The following is a 25,462-nucleotide window of genomic DNA, read 5'->3' as shown; positions in this document are numbered from 1 at the left end:
TTTTTTTTAAAAAAAAAAGTGCGTCTTCATTTACTTGTTACATTCTTTGTGAAAGTCAAAGAAGTTGCAGAGATCCTGTTCAGCAGCTGGTTTGGCTAATGGAGCTGTGCGTCCCCTAGGCAGTCTCCCTCAGAGTCAGCCTTAGAAATAAGCTGAAAATAAGATGGAATAAATTCTTCCTGGAGATAATTATCCATAATAACAGCTCTGAACCTACCATGTCTTCATCTATCTGTCTGTCTGTCTATCACCAGAGTGACTGTTGAATTATCTAGTTCGTTACCTTATATGGACAATCATTAAGTTCGTAAGTCCGTTTTCTAACAAACTCAGTGAGTTTAGTTAAACCAGATACTGCAGCCCTGATGAAAAACCTTAAATATGCAGTGTAGGCAGAGAACAGGAATGTCGTACAGCACTGCTGCTGAAACGCCTGCGGTGGAACGAATAGATTTGGTAAGCTGTTCCCGCACCATCCCAGCGGGTGACCTGAACCACACGCTGCAGACGAAGGCAGCGGGAGGAAGGAAGAGGGTTAGTCCATGTGTGTGTCTGGAGAAAAATGGTTATTCTGAAACTCATGGAATTTGCATGCTGTACCTTTGAGCATCCTACTAGGCGTACGTCCAAGAGGACTCTCTGAATGAGGCTGTCGCACTAACCAACCCCAGTATCCCATCTGCAGCTGAGATCAGTATTTCATAATTTGTAGTGGAGTAGAAGGCACAAACAGGAGGTGAATTATGAATCAGAAGGAAAAATAAATATCCCTCGATCCCCCAGGCAGTCAACTAAAGAAAAAAACCCAAAGTTTGAGATTTTTATTAAAATTTCCTTAACATAGCTACAGACATGAGTCGTATTGTGAATAGTGCAGACAATCCTGTATTCGCAAAGATGCATCACAGAAGGGGATGAGGAATGAACAGAGGGAGTTAAATCCACAGATTCCAGGCCTGGAGAGATGATAGCAGCCATCTCAGCTGAACCTTTTATATCTTTACTCCCATTCAGCCTAAATTAATTCTCATCGCAAAGATTTAAGGCATACCTTTAAAGAAAAGACTCCTGGGGCTGGCGGTTCTGTCATCTCCTTTGCTGAACTCTTCCATGCACCCCAATCTCCATAGCCGTCATCAGCCTCTCCTTAGCTATGTGTATATATATATATATATATCTGTGGCCTAGATGTCTTTGAACTTTCTCTTTCTTAACGTGAATAATTTTAGCTATTCCAACCTTGCATTGTGGTGTTTGCCTTCCGATCCCAAGTATTACTGAGGCTTTCTTAGCACTCTAATCTACCCATTTCATGTTCTTCTCACAGCGTGCCTCCAAGACCTGCACATTTTGTAATAGCGGCAGTCTTGCCAGTGGTGTGAGCAGAGGCAAGATCACCCTGCTGCTTTTACTGGTGATCCTTTTGTGCTGAAGAATTGCCTCAACCCTTTCTGCCATGATATTGCTTTGAGAGCTCATAGGATAGTATTTATTTACATAAGCCCATAAACTTTTCTCTCCATTCTGCTTTCCAATTACAAGCTGTCATCTACAGTTATGGTCAGTTAGCTAGGTGAGACATCACTTGGTAGAAGTACCTTGTCTTCCTCATTTTTTTTCTTAGCAATACTGTTTTTAATCCACCTAATGTGTTTCCTGTTAATTCTCTATAATGTAAGCTCTGGAATCACAATGTCATGGGGTAATAAATCAAATGCCCCCAAGAAATCCCAATATACAGTTTCAGCATAGTTGGCTCTATCAAACATAACTCTGTCAAACTTTGTTTGACAAGATCTATGTTCCATAAAATGCTGACGGGTATTAATTATATTGCTAGCCAGTATTTTGTAGGGAGAATCCCAGATTTACTGTAACACTATTTTATTTGGGAGTGATGTCAGGATAACTTATTTGTAGATCCTCAGCTGTCATCTTTCACTCGTTAGATGCACAGAATGATATTAACAGTCCCCCAATGCTCTGGAGTTTCCCAAGTTTTCAGAAACTTGAGAACTATTACAAGTAGGAAATTTGCAGTGAGTTGTTTTAAAGACTATTTTGTGTACATCATCCAGGGCAGCTGACTTGAAAGTCTGTAATCTTGATAGAGGCTTCCTCACACTCTCCTTTATTGTATGCTTTTTATTTTAGTGGCATCCTCAGAAAGGATGGATAACATGGCTCTTCAATCCAAATTCCAGAAACACACAGTTATTAAAGATCTCTACCTTTTCCAACTCATTCTTTAAAAATTAACCACCTACATGTAGTGCTGGGATTTGTGCCCAGCCAAGGTTTTTAAAGTGATACTACTCTTACTTTCCATCTTCGTTGTTTTCTTGTTCATGTGTTGTCCTTGTTTCAAATTAGACCAGAATTTCTTTGGAGCAGGAGCTCTGCTTTGGTGAATGGAATTGAACACTTTGTTAAGTGTCAGAGATCCCTGAGCATCCTTGGGAGAAAGGTGCCAAGACAATAAAATAAAATAAATCCATCTGGTGTGTGAGTGGACAATGTTAAGGACTTATTCACTCTAGATAACACAAATTGAAACAAAAATGTATGTTTGTGGCACTTGTTTACATCTGAACTATCAATAAAAAAATCATCATTATGTTGAATGGCCATCAACTAACTACCCATTATCCAGCCTGAGAAGAGCTCTTCATCACACAGCAAGCTATTGACTGGAATGAGACTTCTTTATAAGTTAGTGTGATTACTTTTGAAGATGTATTTAAGTTCAGAACTTGATGTAAATTTTACCTGAGAATCTCCATGCGTTTTGCAAGCAGTCATTTAATTTATGCATTTCAGGAATTAACTACAGCACCCAATATACAGGTGAAAGCCTGGGTTCGGTGAGAGATGTAGTTGCTGTCCAGTAAAGTCTGCCTTTTGAAGAGGTCTGACTTTTAGTTTTCTCTTCTAATCATTAGAATAAAATATTCTTCCAACTTGAGAACACAGGCTTTAGTTTATGTCATTTCACATTGTTCGCTATTCTAAAAGTTGTTTCACATCATGTATATAGCTCATGCAAAAAGAACCCTAGGACTGGGTATTTTACTCTTGGTCCTACAAGTAAATTTAAGGGAAAGGTCTTCATGTGGGTGAAATTGTCTTGGTAGGCTTTGCCAATGCTCAAAGTCCTCTTGGCCAAAGGCACGTGGCATGTTGGACAACCAAAAAAGTAGATTGTTGAAAAGGATTTATATTCTGATATTGTTGTTTGGATTTGGGTAGCATAGTAGTTTCACCTGTGGTCCAAAAATATATTGTGCAGGAATCTGTACAAGATGAGAGCATGAACATAGATAGTTGTTGATGGTTGTTGATGTCTCTGGAATATAGCACCTCTACTGACACATCATTTTTCACTTGCTGGTTTATTAATAATTGAACACAGCTCTTTGGCCAGAAAATTTTGTTTTTTATATAATACTGATTAACACTGTGGTACAGCATCCTTGGGGATTTTCAGTGCATAAAAATACATACAAAAAAGTACATTAAAATACATACAAAAAAGCCAAAAAACAAAGAAGTTGCCAAATCTTTAGTGTCCTGTAGCAGTCAGTAACCTGAAAGCAAATAACTTTCTAGAAAGTGTTTTCTCTTTTTATTCAAAATGAATAGTTGACATCTTTTTTTAAAGAAGTAAGTTTTTAGTTCCACACTTCACAGTCTTACTAATTTTCCTTCCTAAACAACAGATCCAATAATCCTGTCCCAAACTCATCAATCCCACCCCCCTTCCTAGCCAAGACCTAAAATAGCTTGGTAATGTTGAAATGAGGCTTTATTAATTGTACAGAATATACCAGGGGACATTCCCTAGTGCTATATATCCAGAATGTCTATGTAGTCAATTAAAATTTACTACATTTTTCTGAGTAAGTGAAGTATATTTTATAATAGCATAACCTTTTTGTCCTTTCTCTGTTTGCTTGCTACTTCATAAAATTCAGGGATCTGCAATGAATTTCTCAGATATTACTGGGGATTAGTAAAGTTCTTCTGTGTTTCCTTTAGGCTTAATTCAGAACTTTCCTTATGCTTTCCGGCTTTTTATAACAACATAGTTTCACTTGATTAAATACAACTCTCTAACCTGGTTTTAAATAAAACTAAAGCATCAGTGCTCAATCTCTTACTAGAAATAGTGGGACATTTGGAACCAAAATGTTTTGTTGAATCGAGGCTTATGTATTTGTTGTGTATTTCTTGGTAAAGATATTGGTACAAACAGATAGAAAGCCCTTTTCCTAAGAACCACAATTAATTTTATAATTTGTATTTTTTCTTTAGTTCTGATGTATTTTTTTTTTTGTTCTTTTTTTGTTATGGAAACATATGAATCAGGTAAGCAGTAGAAGGAAAATAATGTGACAGAATTCATCCTGCAGTGTTGTAAATGTTTCCCCAATAGACCTATTTAGCTTTTATCCTTCTTTATTAACATAATGCAGTTTGCCTGACTATCCGGCATGCTGTGGTACAGCACTAACCACACAGTACACAGACTGTCTTAAGATATAGTTAGTACATACCTTCATCCATACAGTTACCAGAGCTACAGAGTAGTGCTGACGTTTTGTTAGAAGCGTTCCTAAGGACATATGTGAAAATGGGTGTCCAGCAAAAGCCTTCTGCTTGGCGAACAGCGCTTTCTCGCAGTAGGGATACTTGGACCTTAAGGTCTCAGCGCGACAGAGTGATACCCCACGAGATGGTTCTGAGGTTCAAGATGTCCCTTTGTTCACGGCAATCCCATTGGGAACGCTGTCGCCACATCAAGTGTTCCCATTTAAACATGATCCTATTTTTGAGCGAGGTGAACATGCTATAGGGCATAAACTGATATTTTTGAAGCTCATGAGGTAAACCAACAAAACTGGATATTACGGGTGCAATTCTTCTCTCAGTCCTTTTTGCTCATTTTAATAAAGCTACTTTAATATGCTGTTTTTTTCTACAGGTGTTATATTAAATACTCAATGTATTTGCTAACTGTCAATGCCTTTGTTGTTGCAGATACAGAAGTGGTGTATAAAAATAGGAATGGACATGTTATTGAACTGAATGTAGAAACAAATACAACTACATTATTATTGGAAAATACAACTTTTGTAAGTAATATATATTATTTACTCATTTAAAATATGTCACTTCTCAGTGGAAGTCTGCTAACATTTTTTCCTGTAACAGCAGAGACAGAGTATAGCACAGAAAATATGTTTATAACCGAGAATAGATTATATATAAATGGAAAGTATAATCCATTCCTCTGTCAGTGCAGTATTTTCGGCTGAAGTTATTTGTCATTTTATTCAACCTACCTGTAAATAACCAAGATGTCGGAGGATATATTGTTGGCAGTAGTCCATGCTTAGTTCAGGCCATTTGAGGCTCACTCCTGGCATATGTGCTAGTGCATCTAGCTGATGTCTGTTATAATAAGAGATTTCATAAGATGGGGGGATACTATTCAAAATGTTGAGAGATTTTCCCTATTTTAGTCAAAATTGTAGCATTTCAACAGATCAAAGGAGGAGAAAGTGAGGAAACAGGGCAAGAGTGTTCAAAATTGTATTAAGATTTTCCTTTAAAAAACTAAGCAATTAAGTATATAATAAAAATATATCTTCTAGTCCTACTAATTTCCTGCTTACCTGTTCTTCTGTGCTTTAATGGCAAACTAGGTGGTTGGGGATTATTCTCTTGACCAGTAAATGGTATGTACATGAGTGGCTTTCATATGTTACTGACTAGCAGTAATTGCTAAGAAATGTTTTAATACTTAGTCTACGTTTTCAGTTGTTTTGCTTAGTGCTGTTTTTCTCAATGAATCTTCTTATATTCTATCCTGTAATTCTCATTTATCAGGGTTTTGTAGCATAAATGCTGCTCATCAATCTTTCCTCATAAGTACACCATACAGACCTCTGGCTGTTATTGTTAATCCCTGTATTTTCAATTTATTAAAATCTTTTGCACCTGCAGAACCAAAATGAGGATTCATTTTCAGCCGAGGTCTTTGGAAAAGGATGATTTTGTTCCTGATCTGTTCCTGGCCCTTGCTGATACAGATCCCTCATTTCAAAGCATTAAGCCCCTGGTGATCTTTTCTTCTACCTCCTGGAAACTAGAAAGAGAGCAGAAGGTCAGAGGAATGAACTTGATGCTGACTTCCCAATGCAGTGTAAAGACGAAGGGAAGGAGAAGGGAGAGCAGAGCTGTATTTTGCGGGAGTTTCTGGGAGGTTCCCCTTCGGTGAGCTGCGCCCTCCCGGCTGCAGGGCAGCCCCTCACTGAGCCCCCAAAAGACCCCATGAAGAGTGGGTGAAGCGGTGAATTTCTGTGAAGTGCAGACCACAGAGTATTGCACAAGCTTTTTCCCACTGATCTTTTTGTGTGTGTGTATGAGTGTGTGTGTGTGTGTGTGTGTGTGCACGTGAGTGTGTGTGGCTAAGCAGAGGATTAACGGTGTCAGACCTGCATGTTACCTTTAGCGTGCAACTTGGATGCGAGCAGCTATTTGGACGTTCCTGGCTATAAAACTTGACTTCAGTGACAAGGCTTGAGCGTCCTCATAGATGAATTCATACCCTTTTGGCTGCAAGAATTCGGCCCGTGAGACGTCAAGCGTAATGGCAGCATGACAAGTTATTCAGGCCATTATGCTAAAGTCATGCCAAGTAACGATGGCTCAGTGTGGACAGGCTGCTTCACACTGTAAGCGTATCCTCTCTAAGGAAAGTTGCTCTTCTCTGGGCTTTCTTTAAAAGTAACTGATTCATCCATAAGTCACGCAGACTGACAGAGATACTAGATATCTACTCTTCGTTAGGCGTGGGAGACTGATCCAAGATGGATAATGTTTGAGCATTAGTAATTACGTATGGAACAGAGAAAAACGAAGATACAGGTGTGTTGTTTTTCTGAGGAGCTCCTCTCTGTACCGTAGCATGGTGCAGACGAAAAGCTAAGCATGCTAGAGGTAAATAAAGTGAATTCCAACCACAGTTGTTCACGTGGAATTAGAATAAAAAGCTGCAAAGAGAGCGGAAGCTCAGTAAGATTGCGGGCACGTATTTGGCGGAGGGAGCAATGGAAAACGTTGCTGTGCCCGAGCGCCCGTCTCTGGTGAGAAGGTGGCGAGCAGTCCTAGCGGGAGAGCCTAGCGGTGCAGGGGCAGGCTCTACGGCTGAGAGCAGAAGCTGTCCGGTTCTTCGGAGCGCCATTCTCCCCAGATTCACACTGCTAAATGTGCTTGTCCAAAGTTAGACACCTGGATCGTTAATCAAACATTTTCCCCGCTCAATGTCACATCTGCTTAATCACTAGTGCATAATTAGAATGGTGCTGGTTTAATGACTCTGCAGAGCTGTCTTATATTAATAAAAAATATAGTACAGATCCAAGATAGGCAGTGACAATGCAAGTTCCCTCGTTCTCCCCTGTCAAAGGGTTTTAGTCATGGAAGAGTCACCTTTAGAGGCGAGTTATTGGTCTCTTTTGAATATACATCCCTTCTTCTGTTTGCCTCTCTGCTCAAGCTGCCAACAGAAGTGGCAGAGTTTTTCTTAGTAATGTTGATAATTGTCCATCGAAAATTAAACTGCCATGGTAAACTCTTTGCACAGAGACTAGCGGCTGGTGATGGCTCCTTGTCGCTGCTGGTTGGGCTGCATTTGAACCAGCGGCTTAGAAGTGGTTTTCTTTTTTCCTCCTTACTAGTCCCCTGGAGCAGTCTTCCTCTGGGTGCGGATCGCTGGTCGTGTTTTGCATCTCAGAGACTGCCGTGCTTGTGCAAAGTACGTTTCTTCTGTTTTCTTCTACTGGGCTCCCTTTTCGTATGCGTATCAGCACAAAAAGCAGGCTGTAGTTCTGTTAAAAACGTATGTGTTATATATAAAAGATTTTCTAAAATTAGCTGGGTTTTAACCCATGAAGTTGACCTGGAAAGAAGAAAAGATAGTGTTTCGTTATTTTAAGGTGACCATTTCTCTTCTGTAGAGAAATGTCTGCCCAAAGTTCCTGAATTAATGTTTTTTTTTCCAATTTCACTAGGATTTATTCAGACAGTGGAAGAAATTGTTGCACTTCAGTCTAATTAAGCCATTTGTCCTCTTCAAATGGAATCCTTTTCTGTAAACACCCTATTAGTAAAACAATCTAGCCTTTATATAATTAAGCTATTAGCAAAGCAATCTAATGGATAACAAAATACAAAGATAAAAGAGAAAACAGTAGCTTTTAAAGCACCAGGAAGATCTGTTAGCATCTCTGGAGGTCATGGTTTAACGTCATGTTTCTAAGCTATACCTGTCCTCCAAATTTATTCGTGTAGTGCATCCTGTTTAAGCTGCCTAATAAATAGTTAATATTCTAAGCCAGAGGCACAGAAATGTTAACAGCTGGAGGCTGGGCGACTTCCTTATCGAATGGAGCCAAAAAAGCCCTAGACATTAATCACTGTGTGGCATCCTGATGTTCGTGACGCTGCCTCGATACGCGATTACAGTATGTTCTCTCTCACAGCCGAGGTGCCTGTCACCATGATCGGCAGTGACATGCCAACCAGCTATTCGGCATGGAGCAATGCTTTATTACACGCCACAGTTCCAAAATAAATTAATGTTAGAGCAAATTTGTATAAGTAATTTTAGTATTTAAAAAGTTTTTTTTTTATGCCTTTTGCTAATCACTTACTAGATAAACAGGCAGTGACTAAAAGCAGGTTTCAGTTCCTGCACAGCCCAGCCACCCGATGTGGCTATGCCGGAGAGAAGTTTGGAGGTCTGTCCATCTGGACCCTTATCAGCCTGCTAGCTCAGCTTCCCTGCTTGGTTTAAGCCCAAAACAAAATAAAAAAGGAAATCCAGAGATGAGACAAAACACGTATAGGGACCGTGTGTTCTGTTGTAACACTGTCCAAACTGTAACCTCTGAAAGAGGCTATTAGAGATTTTGCCTTGATTTCCTCCTCTAAAAAAAGCAATAGCTATGAAAAAGGTAAAAGCTATTATTTGTTACCATCAATTCCACCACTTCTGTGGTAGATGTATAGAAAAATTCACAGATGTCATGCATACACCCCAGCAAACACTTGATCCAAAATCCTAGGTCAGAAATGCATCTAGCGTGGCTCCTTAAACCTTCCTTCCATCCCAGATGATGGGATATACTTAGCATCGCAGAACGAGAGGCTTTCGATTTGTACGCAATGCCAGGCAATACAGGTACAATTGGTTTCAGTTTGGGAATGTAGATTCCAGAAGAAGGTGTTTATAAGAGCTTCCTGCCAGCCGTGTTCTTTGGCCTCTTCCAAACGCCTGCAGTTGCTGACCTGCTCTCCCCCTGCATTTCCGTGCCTTCCCAGGAAGGCTCTCGTTCCAGGCTCGGGGCAAGGGTCGCCCTGGTCCACCAGCAAACAAATCCTGTTGAGCGGCAGACCCGTTTCCAGGGTCTGGCCTGGAAGATGCCGCGGAGCACGTTGCGTCATCGCGTTGCTGTGGGCCGTCTCTTACACGAGGGTGGGGAGAGCAGGATTACTTCTTGCCGCCTGCTAATTAGGGGATGGCGTCAGGGGGGTGGGCAAACAGGAGCAGTCCTGGCTCATGAATCATGATTAGGCTGTGGCAGCCCAGCTGTGAAAACCCTACGGAGGCCTCGCAGCCGAAAGCGGAGAATTAGAGTTTTTGTCTGAGCAGAGCTTTTGGCAGGGAATTTTTTTCTGCCGTTGCACAGAGCATTGTTCATAAGCAGCCCTTCTTGCTGATAATTCTCCTTCCCTGATTTTTTTTGTTTTGCTTTTTTTTTTTTGCTCCATACCACACCCCCTTCCTCTTCCGACAGGAAACTCAGTGGCGGCATCTTAGTGCAATTATGCCTCCTCTGCTCATTAATGGGGCTTTAATTGCAAGAGTAGTTTACATGCTTATACTTCAAGAGCCTTGCACAGGAGATTAATGAAAGGGTGAATAATGGTATATACATTAAACAACCTTATATAGCCACATAAATATTAGTAATTGTTGCAATACTGGACATTTTAATGACCTGCACATGTTGTAAATAGGTTGTTATGAACATTGTAACATTATCTCCTCTCCCGTGCTCCTCTAAAGGTTGAATAACCCCCTCAGGAGAACCTTTTTGGCAGAGGGGTTTTTACGAGTTAGGGTTTATTGTTGCAGCCCAGCGGCGCGAGCAGAGGCGGCGCAGCCTGACGGGTGGAGGGGCCGCGGTCACGGTGGCTTGGTGGTGGCCACTGGTTTCTGTCCAAGCGGAGGAGATGTCCACGTGCAGAAGGCAGTGGAGGGGCCCTTCTGTGTGGGGTCTCTCTAGTTAACACCGCTGATGAAACCGTTCCTTGGTGCAGAAAATAGTTAGGGCTAACTCTGCCAAAGAGGGCAAACGGGAGGGAGAAAATCCTGTGATTTCTTGGTTAGGGGTTATTTTCCACCAGAAAAGCGCTGGTGCCGGACCCCAGGGAGATTCTCGGGTCTGCCTGAGCCTTGTATGCCACCATCGCTGCTCCTGCGCGTGGACAGCGTCGTGGGGCCGCGTGGGGACCTGCAGGGGGGCTGGCGGGATTTTGGGCTGTGTTTCTCAGAGCTGCCGGTCCAGGACGCCCCCTCTGTCGTGTGCGGGTTAGTTTGGATCGCGCTGTGAGCCCGTAACTTCTTTTACGCCGGGGAGGGAGCCTGGGGCCGGAGTTGAGCGTCACAGCCCAGAGCGCTGCGGCGTTTCTGGATGCGGACTCAGGGCTGCGGGCGGCCGGGGCGACGGCGCGGGAGGGCAGGTAACCTAGGAAACCCGCCTTCCTCGGCCTGCTCGTTACCGTGCCCTTTCCCGATTACAACCTGCCGCTCTTCTCGGAGGTCCCGTGTTTCTACTGCTGCAGGATTTGCCCCTCGGCTCTTGCGCGCCGAACTGCCCTCGCTCCTGACCTCCCGGGGGTCCGTATTCTCCTTCCCGTGGTGACGGAAGACAAATCCCCCCGGGAGCCGGCGGCACCGCGCAAGGAAACTTAAATACCAAATACCGAGTCATTCTGCGGCCGGCGTAATTCCGTCCCAGCTGATTCCTCTTACGCGTTGCCGTTGGCCGGCGCCTGTCCGCTAGGTCGGGCTGAATAAGCCGAACACCTGTGCGTGCCGGTGAGCGCCGGCGTTCGGCGGTACCGTTTAGCTGCAGTTCCGATACAGGCGTAGGTAGGGGATGCAGAGAGCGGTGCGATTAGCTAAGTGACAGAATTCCTAACGGGTTTAAAGTGACGGTCTGGAAACGGATTCAAGTCTTGAAATATTTTATCCCTGATGAATGACAAAAGTACTAAAAGCCTAAATATGTGTAAAGTGGCTGTTAAACAATAATTAGAGAAGGATAATAGCAAGAGTTTGGAAGATATAAGTACGTAAGAAAAGTAAAAGTTAAGAAACTGAACTAGAAGGAGGGGTAAAACTAAAGGAGAAAAATACCAAGCGAGTAGGTTAAGTAAACCGCTTAGAAGTGACAATTTCCTCTAGTTAATCGGCTTGAAATGTAATTTATTATTTTACTTTAAACTATCCCACTGAAACTATAAAAAAGCACTAAAATATGTTTGACAGGATAAGGATGCATTCTGATAGCTGTGGGCTAGGCTGTCTCACAGTTCAATTCCATCTGTCTGCTCTATGCTATAGTTTTGAAAGACTACAAATCAGGCACCGATTTAAAGGTAACGGCAGGGAAAATTCACCCATGTCACAGAGCCAACATTTTCTAGTGGGTGAAAATATTGAGCTAGTGCATCAGGACCCAGGTGTAAGAAAACAGAAGAGATAAAGGGGAGCTGATGCTGCAGGGCCCTTACTGGCAATGGAAATCAGGTTAAGGCTGAGGCAGAACCTTGTTGGGCTGTCTTATTTGCATCGGTACTTATTCTGGCCTTTAACATTTGGCAATGTTAAGTGTAATATTGTCTCAAATTCTCATATGCACAATCGCAACAGGTGTTTCTGTTGACAGCAAAACACACAAGATCCAAAATAACAAGATTCATCCATGGAAAATACTGACCTTGGAAATCAAACTTGAGAAAATACTGTTCATCCGACTTCTTGGGTATCCATTTTAATAATCTTTATGGAAAGGTGGAAGAAAAAGCTGACTGCTGGTTTTTTTTCCCCTTATATTTCTTTGCTGCAGAATCTCATTCTTTTGCTTTCTCTCACATTGTTTCAAACTATTCTCATCTTTTTTTTCTTTCCATGCAAAACTGAGTTTAGCAAAAAATACCTGGAATCTGGACAAGAGAAGGAAGCTAGAAAGCTAAAGGGCAAAAGGTTGTTCAAAAACACTGTCTCATTTTGCCTCCCTGTGGCTCCTACACTTGTGGTCTTTAGCCATAGTGAACCTGGCAGGCATTGCTTGTCCGTGGATCCTCACGTCATGGATCACTGTCAGGAAAAGAACCGAAGCCCTTAGCCCATGAGGCTTTTCCTTTCAAAGGAACCTAGAAATGCAGTGTTTAATGTGGTTAGATCTAATTATATAGTCAGTGGGGATTTTGTTTGGGTGAGAAATGCAAAATCAGATCTAGGAGCTTGCTTTTATGACTGGAAAAGTGAAGTGATGTCAAATTCAGCAATACAGGTAAAACTGACAACAGATTTGTGAATTAAGAAGGGAAGACAGTGCACCAGTATTTAAAAAGCCACGTTTTGGCTCTTAATTATGCAAGTGTGAAGCGCAACTACTTTAAGGATAAGAATGATGGTTTCAGAGGGATTTGAAGTGTTGATGTGGCCAGATAGAACTGACAAAATTGAGGGATCTAAGGAAGTTTCTGTATCTCCTTCCTTCCCTTCCGCCTGTCCTCTTTGTTCACTTGAAGGGGACACAGGCACACACGGAGCAACAGGGCAGCCCCAGGCGGGATTACGGGCAGCGATGCAGAGGGAAGCTAGCCCTGCTTCTGCAGCGAGGGACTGTGCCTAATTAGCGAGCTGTATTTCTGCCTGTTTCAGAGCTTATTTGTCCAGAGCTACATTTCTTACAGCTCAAGAAAAGATAAACCCTAGAGTCATAGCTGTAAGGGCAGCATTAAGGTTTGTGTTCCTGAAGAAGGCTCAACCGCCCCAGACAAAGCAGGAAGCTTGAAAAGTTGCAGACACAGTAGGGGAACAAGCAAGAATTTTCCAGGTTTTTCGTAACAAGACGTTTGAGGTTTTTTAATTCCCACTGTTTCCAACATGATATTTTTCCAACATTCTCTTTTAAACTTCAAAATGAGTTCTCCTGAGAAGAGAACATATCCCGCAGGTTAAAGCCTTCATGAACTTCATTGCAATAAATAAATATATCTTATCCCTGCAGTGAATATCATGTATTTTTGCCTTGTCTTCAGTTTAAACAAAGAGAAATATCTCATATGGAAATTAGACTCATCAGTAGCTGTACAGTCTCCCAAAGGCTTCAGTGGCACACAGCCAGCCTGCTGTGAGGTGGACTGAAACCTTATTTTAAGCCCATCACCAGCTGATCTTCGCTCCTCAGGCATGCAGTCAGGCATTTGTTGCTTGAGGAAACACCTTAGAAGCGTTTTTTGGGGGGAAAAAAAAGAAATCTTTCTGTCTTTTGTTTTACTGAGCTCACAGATTCTGAGCGTACTTTCCATGTTAGGCAGGAGGAGTGAGTCGGGTGATTTTTTTTTCCCCCTCCTGTTTTTAATCTAGAAGAGTTTCTTCTGTGCATACAAATACACGGTTCCTGAATTTATTCCAATTGGTTTATGCCAAAACTTGGCTTGTGTCAAAAAAAAGTCTAAGAAAATTTTAGTTACTTAAATCCCCTTTAAATTCAATTAGAATTGAACATTTATTTCCTTACAGCCTTGATTATAAACCCAACCTCAAGAAAGAGGCTAATAATGGTTTTAGGATGTTTTAAAGAAATCAGCATAGCTGTCAACCTTGGCAATGAACACATGGTTTCCACTGGTCTCATATTTATTCTCTTGTTTCTTAAGTGGAACATTAGAAAGTATGAAATAGCTTTATGGTCCTCTTAGCAAGAATAATCCTATTATACCAGCAAAAGGAAAAGTATTTTGCCAAAACCATTACCTGCAATCAAGAGATTATAGCTTACTGGCATTGCACTTACACCATGTGTCTGAGACAGTGCTGGAACCAGGCAAAATTTTGCAGGTGAGTGCAAACTAAATGAACAAGGTTATCTTCAGTAGGATTCAAATGACTTTAAATCCCAAATCCACAAGCCTCTCCTTGGATACAGAATATGAGGCTAGCTCTTGCTGGTGTTGCCTAATGCTGCCAATACTTTGCAGCTGAGCTACTCAGGTGTTTTGCATTAAGTGCATCATTATTTTTTGTGGTGGCACAATCAGGGACTGAAGATTCTTCCTAAATGCAGGAAATAGGAAGCACCTCACTCCCTGAAAATGAATTTGGAAAGCTGCCTGGGTTGTACGTTGCTGAAAACTGAGGTAGGAGGATAATAATTAATAAACTGTCAGAAAGCAGAGGAATTCCATCTCTGAAAATGCTTTCATTGATTTGCCAAGCAAAGGGAATGTGGTTCATATGGTTGGTCTCTGCCAAAAGGTGGTCACCCTGCAAAAGCTGGTTTGCACACAGCAGAAATCTAATCCACATGCTTTGTAAGAAAAAAACAAAAAAATTCTGAAACCATCCATTTTTCTTTTGTGTTTTTAACTTAAGACTGCAGATTTTTCTTCTAACTTGGGATAGTGTCATGCTCTTACAAGACAGTTTTCAGTCAAAACTTTTTTTTTCCTTTGACTTCTTTAGTTAACTTGATTCTGATTATATTGTCTAGGGAACTGAGTTTAGCCTGTATGTCAAAATATAGTTCATTCTCAGGTTGTTAGAATATCAGCCTCTTTGTTTGGAGGAATAACTCCTTAGCTACTCTGAATGTATTGGCTTGTAACTTCTGGTTTGTGTACCTTAAGCCCCTATTGAATTCATTAGTTTAGCAGTGGGATTAGACTGAATGGAACAGAATGCATAAGAAGCAAAATCAGGGGAAGCCTTTGAATACTGGATAACTGTAGTTCTGCATAGCTATTCACTTATTTTCTTTCATCTTGTACTCTTGTGATTCTGTTAGTTTTCCCATCCTACTTCTTCCATTCTTATCTACATTTTTCCCTGCTTCTCCCTTTCCCTTTCATTCTGTAAATAGATGTCTCCAGATTAATTTAAAATTATTTCTTTTAATGCCCTTTGAAGCATGCTCTTATCTTCCTCTTACATTAGATGCATTAAATTCTTTCCAACATCAACATTACCCCTTGATTAAATTACAGCCCTGAATTCAGTTGGGTGTCATGTAGTCTTAGCTAGATATAAAGCAATATTAGTTTTATAATGCTACCTTATGTTTCACTTTTCTTTCCACTAAGTGTTTTACTTATAAGAAAGAGAGAGATTTTCTTTAGTGCAAGCTGTCTTGCAAAATGTTTATATACGTGGCCTTAAAAGAAAAGCAATAGAGACATAGTGCACAGCTATTCTTTTTCTTGTACGTTATCTTTAAGCTTAACTTAGTGATGGATCTCCCTCATAATCATTCATGAAGTACACACCAACCAAAGCGCCCTCCGTCATGCTCTGTAAGTGCATTGGTTATAGTTGCTATCCTTGCGCACAGTGCTTGCAATCACAACAAAAAAACTCATCGACTTCTTAATTTATTTTTAAAGTAAGGCCAGATTCATGTGTTGCGGTTGTACTGATATCAGCAAATTAGACTAAGAATTATTTTGGTCCTTCTTCTGGAAAAGCTGTATAGGTGTTCTTAATCAGAACTACCTTATGAATGGGAAGTTCTTAAATTAACGGTAAGAAAATCTGGAAAAAAATGATCCTTCCCTATTGTAAACTCACTTGTGGTGTTATTTCATTTTAGGTAACCTTCAAAGCATCAAGATACTCAGTTTCACCAGACTTAAGATTTGTTCTTCTTGCATATGATGTTAAACAGGTAAGCCAACTCTTCGTGCAGTCTGCGGAGCCTCTTAATGCGAACTCAGAAGCACTTGCTGGTGTGTGTATTTTGTCTGCGGTTCCACATAATATACTTCGATTCAAATGCTTAATTTCTCTGGACAAAACTTTGTGATGAAATTATGGTGTTTAGTAGCGTATGGAAATAGCGCAACAGTGCCGGTGGGTGTCGATCGACGTGGCTCCATGCGAGCGTCGTGCCGCTTCCGTAGCAGAGCTTCCCTAATTCCTGCACTGCTCTGGCTGGATTAGGTGCCCACCTATCTTTCACTGGTCCTTCCTGTCTTAAGCAGCTGCGTCTCTCGTTTATGAACTATCCTGGATGAAAATCCAGGCTGATGCAAGTCACACAAGTGTTACCGTTTACTTGAGCAGTCTGAAACTTGGTAGTGTGAAAGTCTCTTGGACCGGGTAATCCCGGGTGTTGTTTCTCATAGCATGGAGATAACAGAGATTTTGTAGGTTATTATATTGTCAAAAAGAGCTTCAATCAATGATACTGTAATACAGTTTTCTAAAATAATAAATCTTTGAACACAAAACTGACAAAGATTTTATGAACTCCCTTTATGAACTTCACTGTGTGCAATATTACAATACAGTATTACAGAATAGTTCTAGGCTGATAGACTAAGTGAATATTAAGTTAATATTTTTTTAAAAAAATTTGGAACTGTAAACTTTAAAAATACCTATTAGTTAGTTTAATATCATAAATCAGTGTTCAGATATGGGAAAAGATTAATACTATTACTTTTGTTATACTACAGTATGGTAGTTTACTTAATGTTTCTTGTTGGTAACTGATGATACAATAGCTGTGTGTGTATGCTGAGTTTCTTAGAAATTCAAATATGTACTTGCAGGTCAGCACAGGAGCCTTTCAGGCCTCCTGGTAACATCTTTGTCTTGATCTGCATACCTGTAATTGTAATGATAATATCTGCAAACTGGAATATATGCTGAAGGCTAATCTGAAATATTCTAAAGGTGTTGGTGTGAAACGATTCATTTATTTGGAGCTAGATCCAAATCACTAGGTTTTTTTTCTACTGATTCCAGTGGATTTTGAATCAAACTCTTTTTACAATATATATTGACAGATAAAAAGGAAACAATGCAGCTAATGACAACAGCCAATTCCCTGTTTTTGTTGTGGAGGATTCCAGTTTGATTCCTGGCTGCAAAATACTTGCTCCTTGCTGTTTCCATTCTTTATTGTTTCTTATTCTGTGAAAAAGTTTAATAATTCTCATAGGAATTTAATTTCCTCGTTTGAAATATTGCAGTTTTTATTTTGGATGGATTGTTTGCTTGGAATTTTTTTTATTGATTACGTATATAGCTGATCCAGAAAAATGGGGGGCGGGGGAGGAAAGTATCTATCACTTTCTTGCACGGAGAATCTAAATGAGGTAAGATGAGGGATAAATGCTTCCCCCTCAGTAAGGCTGAGCTGCTGACGTGCCAGGAGCCCTCCACCCACGCTGAATACATCACCTCGCGGGAGAACCACCTTTCCAGCTTCATTTCGTGGCCTCGGTGCGCACGGTACCGGACTGCACAGTCCGATTACCGCTAGGTCCTCAGAGGGGTGAGCTTTGCAGCGTGTCCGTCTTGCAGCTAGCCGTGGCCTGGCCTCAGCTATAGAGACAAGAAAAAACTGGAATGAGGAAGAAACACGGTTTGGCAAGCAGATTGTGGTGGCGGCACTGGCTGCCTTTGGGTGAGGCTTGCGCTGCCGCTTCGCGAGCGCTCCAGCTGTGCTCACAGCTGTCAACCAGAAAAACGCTACGCTCGTGGCATCCTCTAGAAGTGACAGTGATGGTGCTAATATTGTTTAATAACTGGATGTTGTCAGCTAGATCTTCAATTGATGTAAGTCACAATAGTGCCATTAAATATAGAGTGGTGCCGTAAGAATCTGTTCTTTAGGGTAGAAGTGAAAATCTCTAAGAAAAAAAATGTGCGTGATGTAATTCTTTCACGACTTGGAAAAAATTATTATGGTACATATGTGGTAAAAAAGCCTTTTTTTTTTTTTTTTCTCCTCCGAATTACGATTCTTGACATACTTGTTAGGCTGCCCAGGTGCTTTGACGTTTGCTCAGAAGGCCTGCAGGCACAGACTCGCGGCGCCGTGGAGCGCCCTTTTCTTGCTGCTAACCGATACTTCCTAACATCGTGAAGGGTTAAGTAATGTTCATTCTTCTTGAGCCTTCGCTTGTCTCCCCCCCCCCCCCCCCCCCCAAACCAGAGCTTGACTTCCTAGGTCTGTGTAAGGGGAAATCCACCTGTCCAGCTTCCTCCTCCCCTCAGCTCTTAACCATCAAATATAAATGCCACAAATTAGAAATTTTCAAATTGGTTTCGGTAGGATCGGGCCAGTTTTTGTCTTCAGCAGACCGCTCTGCTTGAACATAGCCGTTCACCAAGCTCGGGTTTTGCTTTTGTCCTCTGTTACAACGCAGCGGATGATAAATGTGGAGGTTTTAATAATAGCCAGTGCGAGGAACCACAAATAACTTTTTATAAAAGATTTAGTTGGTCTCACCTCCGGATGTAAATTGGCATAGATCTCTGGACTTTACTAGCTATGTTTGTCCCTTATTTTCCCTTATTTGTTGTGGGTTTAGGTGTTTTATTGCACTGTAACATATTTGATTGGTTTTCTGCTCTTGCGGAATAATAAGGTTTGGAGGTTTTAAAAATGATAATGGATGTTTACATATATTAATCTGTGTTCTTTGTAACATACAGTAATACAGCTGGAACAGATTTATTAATCAACAGTTTTATAAATAAGCTAGTGTGGTTCAGCTGAACAGATTGAAGAAAAATAGAGACAAATGTTTCTTCAAGACATTTTGTCACGAAATTGTAATTGGAAACAAGGTTATTTTGATGTTTGGATTAAAAATAAATGTTGAGTTAAATTAAATAGTTGAATATTTATTTTAGTGTTGTCAGCATTTTCTTTAATCTATTTTATGCTTGAAATGGCAAACTTTAATTAAATTTGCAGTTGTTTCAGCACAATTAAGAATGTCCTCTATGCATAACGGGACATAAATCTGCATGAAAATAAGCCATCTTTGAATACAAAAGTAATAATTGAATGAATCATTTAAATCATGCTTAATAGAAGGAACAAAACCATTTTGTGTGGCATAGCAGCTGCTTTAGTGTAGCTCTATACACTTCATGTGGAAGAAAATTCCTTTGCTAAAGAACTGAAAGTGTAAATTGATTTTTGGACACTGAATCCCTCCGTCTTTACTATAGCAAGTTACAGAAAGTAGCCAGTGTTACTGGTGTAAGCGCTCTGGCTCTCTGGCATGTGGTTTATTTTGTTTTTTTCCCCCCCCCACAATAGAAAGAGAAGGCTGTAGCAATTTTAGAGGTACTTTCTGGGTATTACTTGCTGCAGTGCTCCACACTTCTGAAACACTTTCATTGTTCCCCCCCCCCCCCCCCCGAGTTTTTGACTTTACCAGAACTTGCCTGGATCAATTTTGTGCTGTTCTGACTTCCCTGACTGTCACTCACCCTAATTTGATGAGCATCACTGAAAGCCGCTCATTTTTGCAAGGCAACGAATCGATAAGCAGGAGCTGCTTTGGGAACCGAGCAGCCGCCGCTCCTGCTGAACGTGCCGCCGTCCGGCTGCTCCCGGGACGGCGCGAATGCGGCAGCAGGGAAACTGCTATGGGCATCGTATGCAGCTTTGCAACGGCACCGTTTGGATATTGCTTTTGCTCCGCAGTTCGTCCAGGTGTGAGCAGAGGACGTGATGCTTCGAGAGGCAGAGCTGGGATTTGCAGAGGGAAGGCTGTTTCGCTATTGCCTTTAGTAAGGGCTATGGTAAAACGCCGTTTAAATTTTTTCTTGCTCTGCAGGCGGTGGTGTTCACAAGTGCCAAAAAGTGATTTATAGTTTTGATTAGAGAAAGGATATCAGGAGGCTTTTTGCTCAGGCATTACAAGCATGTTCTCCGCGTGTTCTTGCCAAAACATGGTATGGCACAGAAGAGCATGTGAAAAACTAAATAAGAGCTATTTCTCTTTTTCTTTGCACCCCGCTCCTTTTTTTTTTTTCCTTGACATAGTAATCCCTTGCTTGTGATTCCAGTTTTGTCCTACCAACTGCCCTTTCTTTCTCCCTTCTTTCAGATCCCTTTGGAATACCAACTTACAGGAATCTTCCCTGCTTTCCTCTTTTTACCATTAGTAATGCGTGATCTTCCTCTTTCAATACAAGCTGCATTATGTGTGTGTTTTTACCTCTTTGTTCAGAAATATACTATATATATACTAATACAAAATAGATAAAAATATACTAATGTAAAAAGGCAGGTTAAAGGTCATCTCTAGTCCAGAAGCATAAGCATGCAACAGAATGTATGTTTATGCCATCAAAAATCGCAAATGTTTTCCTGAATTAGGACTTCAAACCATAATTTCTTCTGGCTAGAGGATTTTAATAGAACAATGTATTTAGCTTTAGCGTTGTGAAAATAACTTTTAATAATCCTTGTGGGTATGATTGGGGTGAAGAATAAGCCTCTTCAGAAAGGCAGGAGGAAAGCTGAGTTACGGATCTTGACATTTTTGGAATTCGTCAATGAGTGGTGGATAAAAAAATATTTCAGCAGTGTTTCTGAGTATTTGTAGCTTAATGTATCAAAGAAAAGATGAGAGTCCAAAGCGATACGTGAAGTAAAGAAACCCCAAGAGAACGAAGCTGCTTGTCTGCTGTGCGTTGATGCCTGTCATCGCTTTGCTGCTCTGATATCTATTTTTAGAGGCTAATGATAGGGAATAGTGACCACAGTCCGCCCCAAAGTGCGAGTGAACGGCGAGAGGAGCCACAGTCATCAAGCTCTTGGAGATCGCCTCCGATAGCGGCTTACTCGACTGTACTGAAAGGCTCTCCAGGAGTTTGTCTGCAGATTAAAAGAATCCATGAGGGGGGGGAAATTCAATGAAGTCTTAAATTATGTTCATCTGTTCTGCATTAGGAGATTGTCTTCCTACCAATTATGTAGAAACTAAAAGTTCAGTTGTCAGGAATCTTTTTGATCAGTGAAATTAATTATTGGATATTTTTCCTGCAAAAAAAGAAAGGACAAAGAAATGGCCTTGCATTATTTCTTATTTTTAATCAAGAGACTGTTCAGCATTAAAGTGGAATATCAGAACATGCACAGGTGTTTTGAACAAGGTGGTTTAGACGGTGCTGATGAAAATCTGACCTTAAAGAGCACTTTCTGGAGTACTGTTCTGGTTGGTAACACAACAGTGAAGAAGTGAAACGTGTCTGTTAACACTTAGAAACAATACAAATCTGCTCAACAAGATCTCTCCGTACAAAATAATAAAAAAGGCTTCTTACCCCAGCACTGATCCGCAAAACTCATTTTATGCAGCACTGTATATGAAGTAAAGATCCATTATGAGATTCAGTGTTAACTTTTTCTCCAGAAATGTGTGATTCTTCAGATAAACCTGTTTTGCATGTCTATTTTTGCTGGTCTTCAGAGTGATCCTTTATTTACTCATTTGTTAACTTTGAAATGAGTCCAGAAGAAAATCATGCAGGTGCATGGTCCTGAATTTAGGAGATCTTAAGTCTGATCCAGACATGACTTTTCCCGTTCATCTTTATTTCAAGAACATGAAAAGACCAGTTTTTATCAACTTTAGGGCAGTGAGAAACAATCAAGTGGGGAATTTTAAGTTAGATTCACTCCCAAAATTCTAAGTTATTTCTTGTAAGTATTTTTGTGATATATTTTATTCCTTTACTAGATTACAGCAGCAATAAGTTTTTAAAAGGTCAGCTATTAAGCGACCCATGGAAGAGGGCAACTCAAATTTACCCCTTTTAAAGGCTGTTCTTCTACTTTGGGTTGAAGTTTCGTGTAGATGGATCAGAATTTTTTTTACATTAGAATTGCTGGGCTGTAAGTAATCTTGGCATAGTGCTTATCTATCACTCTACATATTTGAAATGGCTCCACAGATGCACATGTTATTTTACAGGTTTAAGAAGACAAAGCTTTGCCTTAGGAGATGGCATGCCTTGTAGAAAGTCTAGCAAAATTAATTTGGTCGCAGTATGTGCTGTCATGAATTCTCCCACTGGAATATTCATACAAATATGTATTATATCCAGGGCTGCATCTGAATTACATGGCAAAATGTAATAACCGCAGGTCCTGCTAAACAGAAGGAGGGGAAACATGGAATTTGAGAAAATGAGGGAACATTTTTATATGGCGAGCGTATCATGGGCATTTCTCTCTGTTTTGTGTTTGGCTGATATGCAGCCTTCTCTCATTTCATCCACACTGAATTGCAGTCCTGGAAGTACTTGCGTTCAGTTCGTTAGACAGCTTACTACTCATTAGAAGTAGCAGAGTTATACCTGTACCTTGAGTATCTGCAGATCTTTTGCATTATTTAAACTGTAAATGAACCCGGCTTGGCTTTTTTGGTGATGGGGCAATGGGACTGTGCTCCGTCCCTGACGCCCTGCAGAACAGGGGCGAACTGTCACCGCTGCTTCTTTACAAAACTCTGAATTAAAAAAGCGGGGAAACTCTGCTGTTATTTGGATACTTCTGTTGATTTTTTTGGATCTAGTATGTAAGTTGTCACGTCGCGCATTGGTGCAGACGTGTTCACCTACCTGTTTTTGTTGTCTGAACAAAGGATAAATAATGTCATTGGAGATGCAGGGTTTTTTATTTTATTCCAAAAAGCATTTGATTTCATCAGCTGACGTGTATTCGTACACGCAGGTTCAGCCTTGTGTAACAGTTAAAAAATAGATCAGACTCTCCTTTTCGTAGGAAACCACATGAGGCAAGACTTTGCTGTCATTCAAATAACTTATCAGGGTCCTGTTGCGTTTCTACTTGGAGGAGTGCAGTTCAGCCTCGGGTTCTGTAAGAAAACAAAACCAATTCTGATCTGAGCATAAGATGGCTCTTTTTTCCCATTCAGAATCATCAGAGTTGAAAAATGAGAATTCACGATTTTAACTTGTTGGTCACAGAAGAAGAACCTTGCGCTTTGCTGTTGTTCAGGAAAACATGAACTCCAGGACATCCAGCTTTCCAAACCAGATGTTCATTGACAGAAAATGTTTGTTTTCAGTAATACTCCCATTTGTCCCAGGCCTGAGTACTGCTATTTCAGGAGTACTTGGGTAGTGTCCGGCTGGGTTCATGAGATACAGCAATGTACAAACTTGGTCGGAATGCTGCTGTGATCTTCTGGTGGTCGCGTTGCTGTGGCGCGTGATGCTCCGCGGCCGCTGGAGTCCCTGGGGGCTAGTGCTGTATAAATGGGCAACGCTGCACGGTTTCACTCCCTTCAGCTCCTGTCATCTGTGAACAAGTTATTTTATACAATGTGTGTCGTAGCTGCTGAGGTGGAGCTGCCAACCCTGTCCCATCCTCCCTGTTTCTCTTCTGGGCATCGATAAACACCCATTGTAAGTGAAGAGTTTGTCCATCGCAGCCCATACACAAAAAAGCAGTGTTTGAGGGGTGTGGGTTTTTTTTAGATTCCACTTATCTCCTGCTACGATGTTGTACATACTAATGATCTTACTAGAAAGAGCATGCTATATAAACCTAATTTTACAATTACGTTGTAATTATGTATTTCCTGGAAGATGAGGTACTACTGATGTTTTTACCAAATAGATATCTGTGAGAGCAACTCTATTCAGCCTTGCTGAGGAAGAGAGAAATAAGGTTATATTAATAAATAAATAAAAATTTAAAAAAAATCAAGGACAGGCTGAATAAATAACAGGGCAAGTACTGCTAGGAGTCCTCATTTGGAGACTGTATTAAATGATTGTATATGCAGTAAATTTTCCCACTGTGAATTTTTGCACGTTTACCACATAAAATAACATTATTCCCTTTTGCTTCTGCCTTTAGTGGTGCCTGAATGCCAGAGCGGTAGGGTGCTGCTGTTCTTGCTGAGCAGGCAGCGACCTTCAACGTTTTGTGTGCCTTTGAGGTCGTATATACGTTATGGACCAGTTCATCACGCTAAGCTAAATTTAGGCAGAGCAGATAACACCGGATGGTTTGTAGTATCACTGTCTTTGAAGCAGACCAGGGAGATGCCTCGAGGGCTGTTGCGTATGGGTGTACATTATAGCACTTTCTCCTCGCTGACTACCATACAGACACGTGCAGCCACGTTCCCATTTTTGGGGGAGAAAAGTTACCGGGTGACTCCCCACTTGAATTCATCTCTATTGCAAATATGCGTATGTTTTAAATATTAAACACGAAGTGTTATGACCGAGCTGCATTCTGCATGTTCTGTGATTAGGTACCGCAGTGCAGCATCATATGTTTGTCTGTTACTCTATGATGTTAAAGCTTTCAAGCTCTTCAAGCTACTAATTTGGCTTGATTAAGGTCTACCGAAGTTCACCGCAAGCAGCAATAGTCAAACAGGTATCCCTATCTGATTTTAAAAATTCTTTGCTCCATCCTCCCAAGGAAAAAAAATCGACTTTCTTGCTCCCAGAAGAATACGGACTAAAAGAGTATTTTGCGCATCTCTCAATTTTGACAGGTTTTACCCTGAGCATGAATCATTGCTAGTTCGACTTCTACACTTATTGATTTCTCAAATACAAGTGCTGGCTCAAATCTTCAACTATAGTGAATAAATGGCTTCTGAGCTGCAAAATCACTTCATGGATGTGACCCATTATGTTAAAACGCTTTGCTGAAAATGCCATGTATGTTCTTTATGATGTAGATATTAGCAAGTTCCATAATCACTCATTTAACTTAACTTAAAAGACCTACTCCTTTCTATGTGTACTGAATATAAACATGGTTGAATTACTTAAAGAATAGCTCTGTTAAAAAGTACCTACAATCCAGATCATGTGTTCAACACACTTAGAAAATCCATTTTAAAGAATATTCTTTTCTTTTGCATTTATTTCATTTTTCATAATACCCTCTATCTGAAATTCAATAATAATGTATCTTACTGAAAAATGTGCTATGCATTATAGCTTTCTCATTAAACTTTTAAATAAGATACCATTAGTATTGATGAATGTAATCCCAAATGGTCACTTAATCTTAAAATAGTCATTGATCACACATTCAGAGTTTTAGTCTTGCAGCCAAACTAGTATATGTTGTTAGTAGTCATGAATTTTATACCAGAGGGAATTAACATCTTTGGCTGCAGTGGTATGAATTAGATTTACAAACTAGTGATGACATAGTGAGTTTACTTTTTTTTTTTTCCTAAATGCAAAAACACTTGCTAACAAATCTTTTCAAATCCATCTGATATATGAAATTGAATGCTTAAGCACAGTCTAAAAGCCCAAAGTTTTTCGACTTTT

General features: G+C 40.5%; 1 protein-coding gene across 1 annotated transcript in view; it reads left to right on the top strand.

The window, feature by feature from the left end:
* Window positions 1–25,462, top strand: part of DPP10 (dipeptidyl peptidase like 10) — a 287,083-nt gene that overhangs the window by 128,462 nt on the left and 133,159 nt on the right. The window contains exons 4-5 of the mRNA XM_067299348.1: window positions 5,041–5,135; window positions 15,957–16,031. Coding sequence (XP_067155449.1) covers window positions 5,041–5,135; window positions 15,957–16,031 — 170 coding nt within the window. The remainder of the gene's footprint in view (window positions 1–5,040; window positions 5,136–15,956; window positions 16,032–25,462) is intronic.

Source organism: Apteryx mantelli, chromosome 6 (genome assembly GCF_036417845.1).
Source record: "Apteryx mantelli isolate bAptMan1 chromosome 6, bAptMan1.hap1, whole genome shotgun sequence".
NCBI lineage: Eukaryota > Metazoa > Chordata > Aves > Apterygiformes > Apterygidae > Apteryx > Apteryx mantelli.
This window is presented reverse-complemented; position numbering and strand designations above follow the sequence as displayed.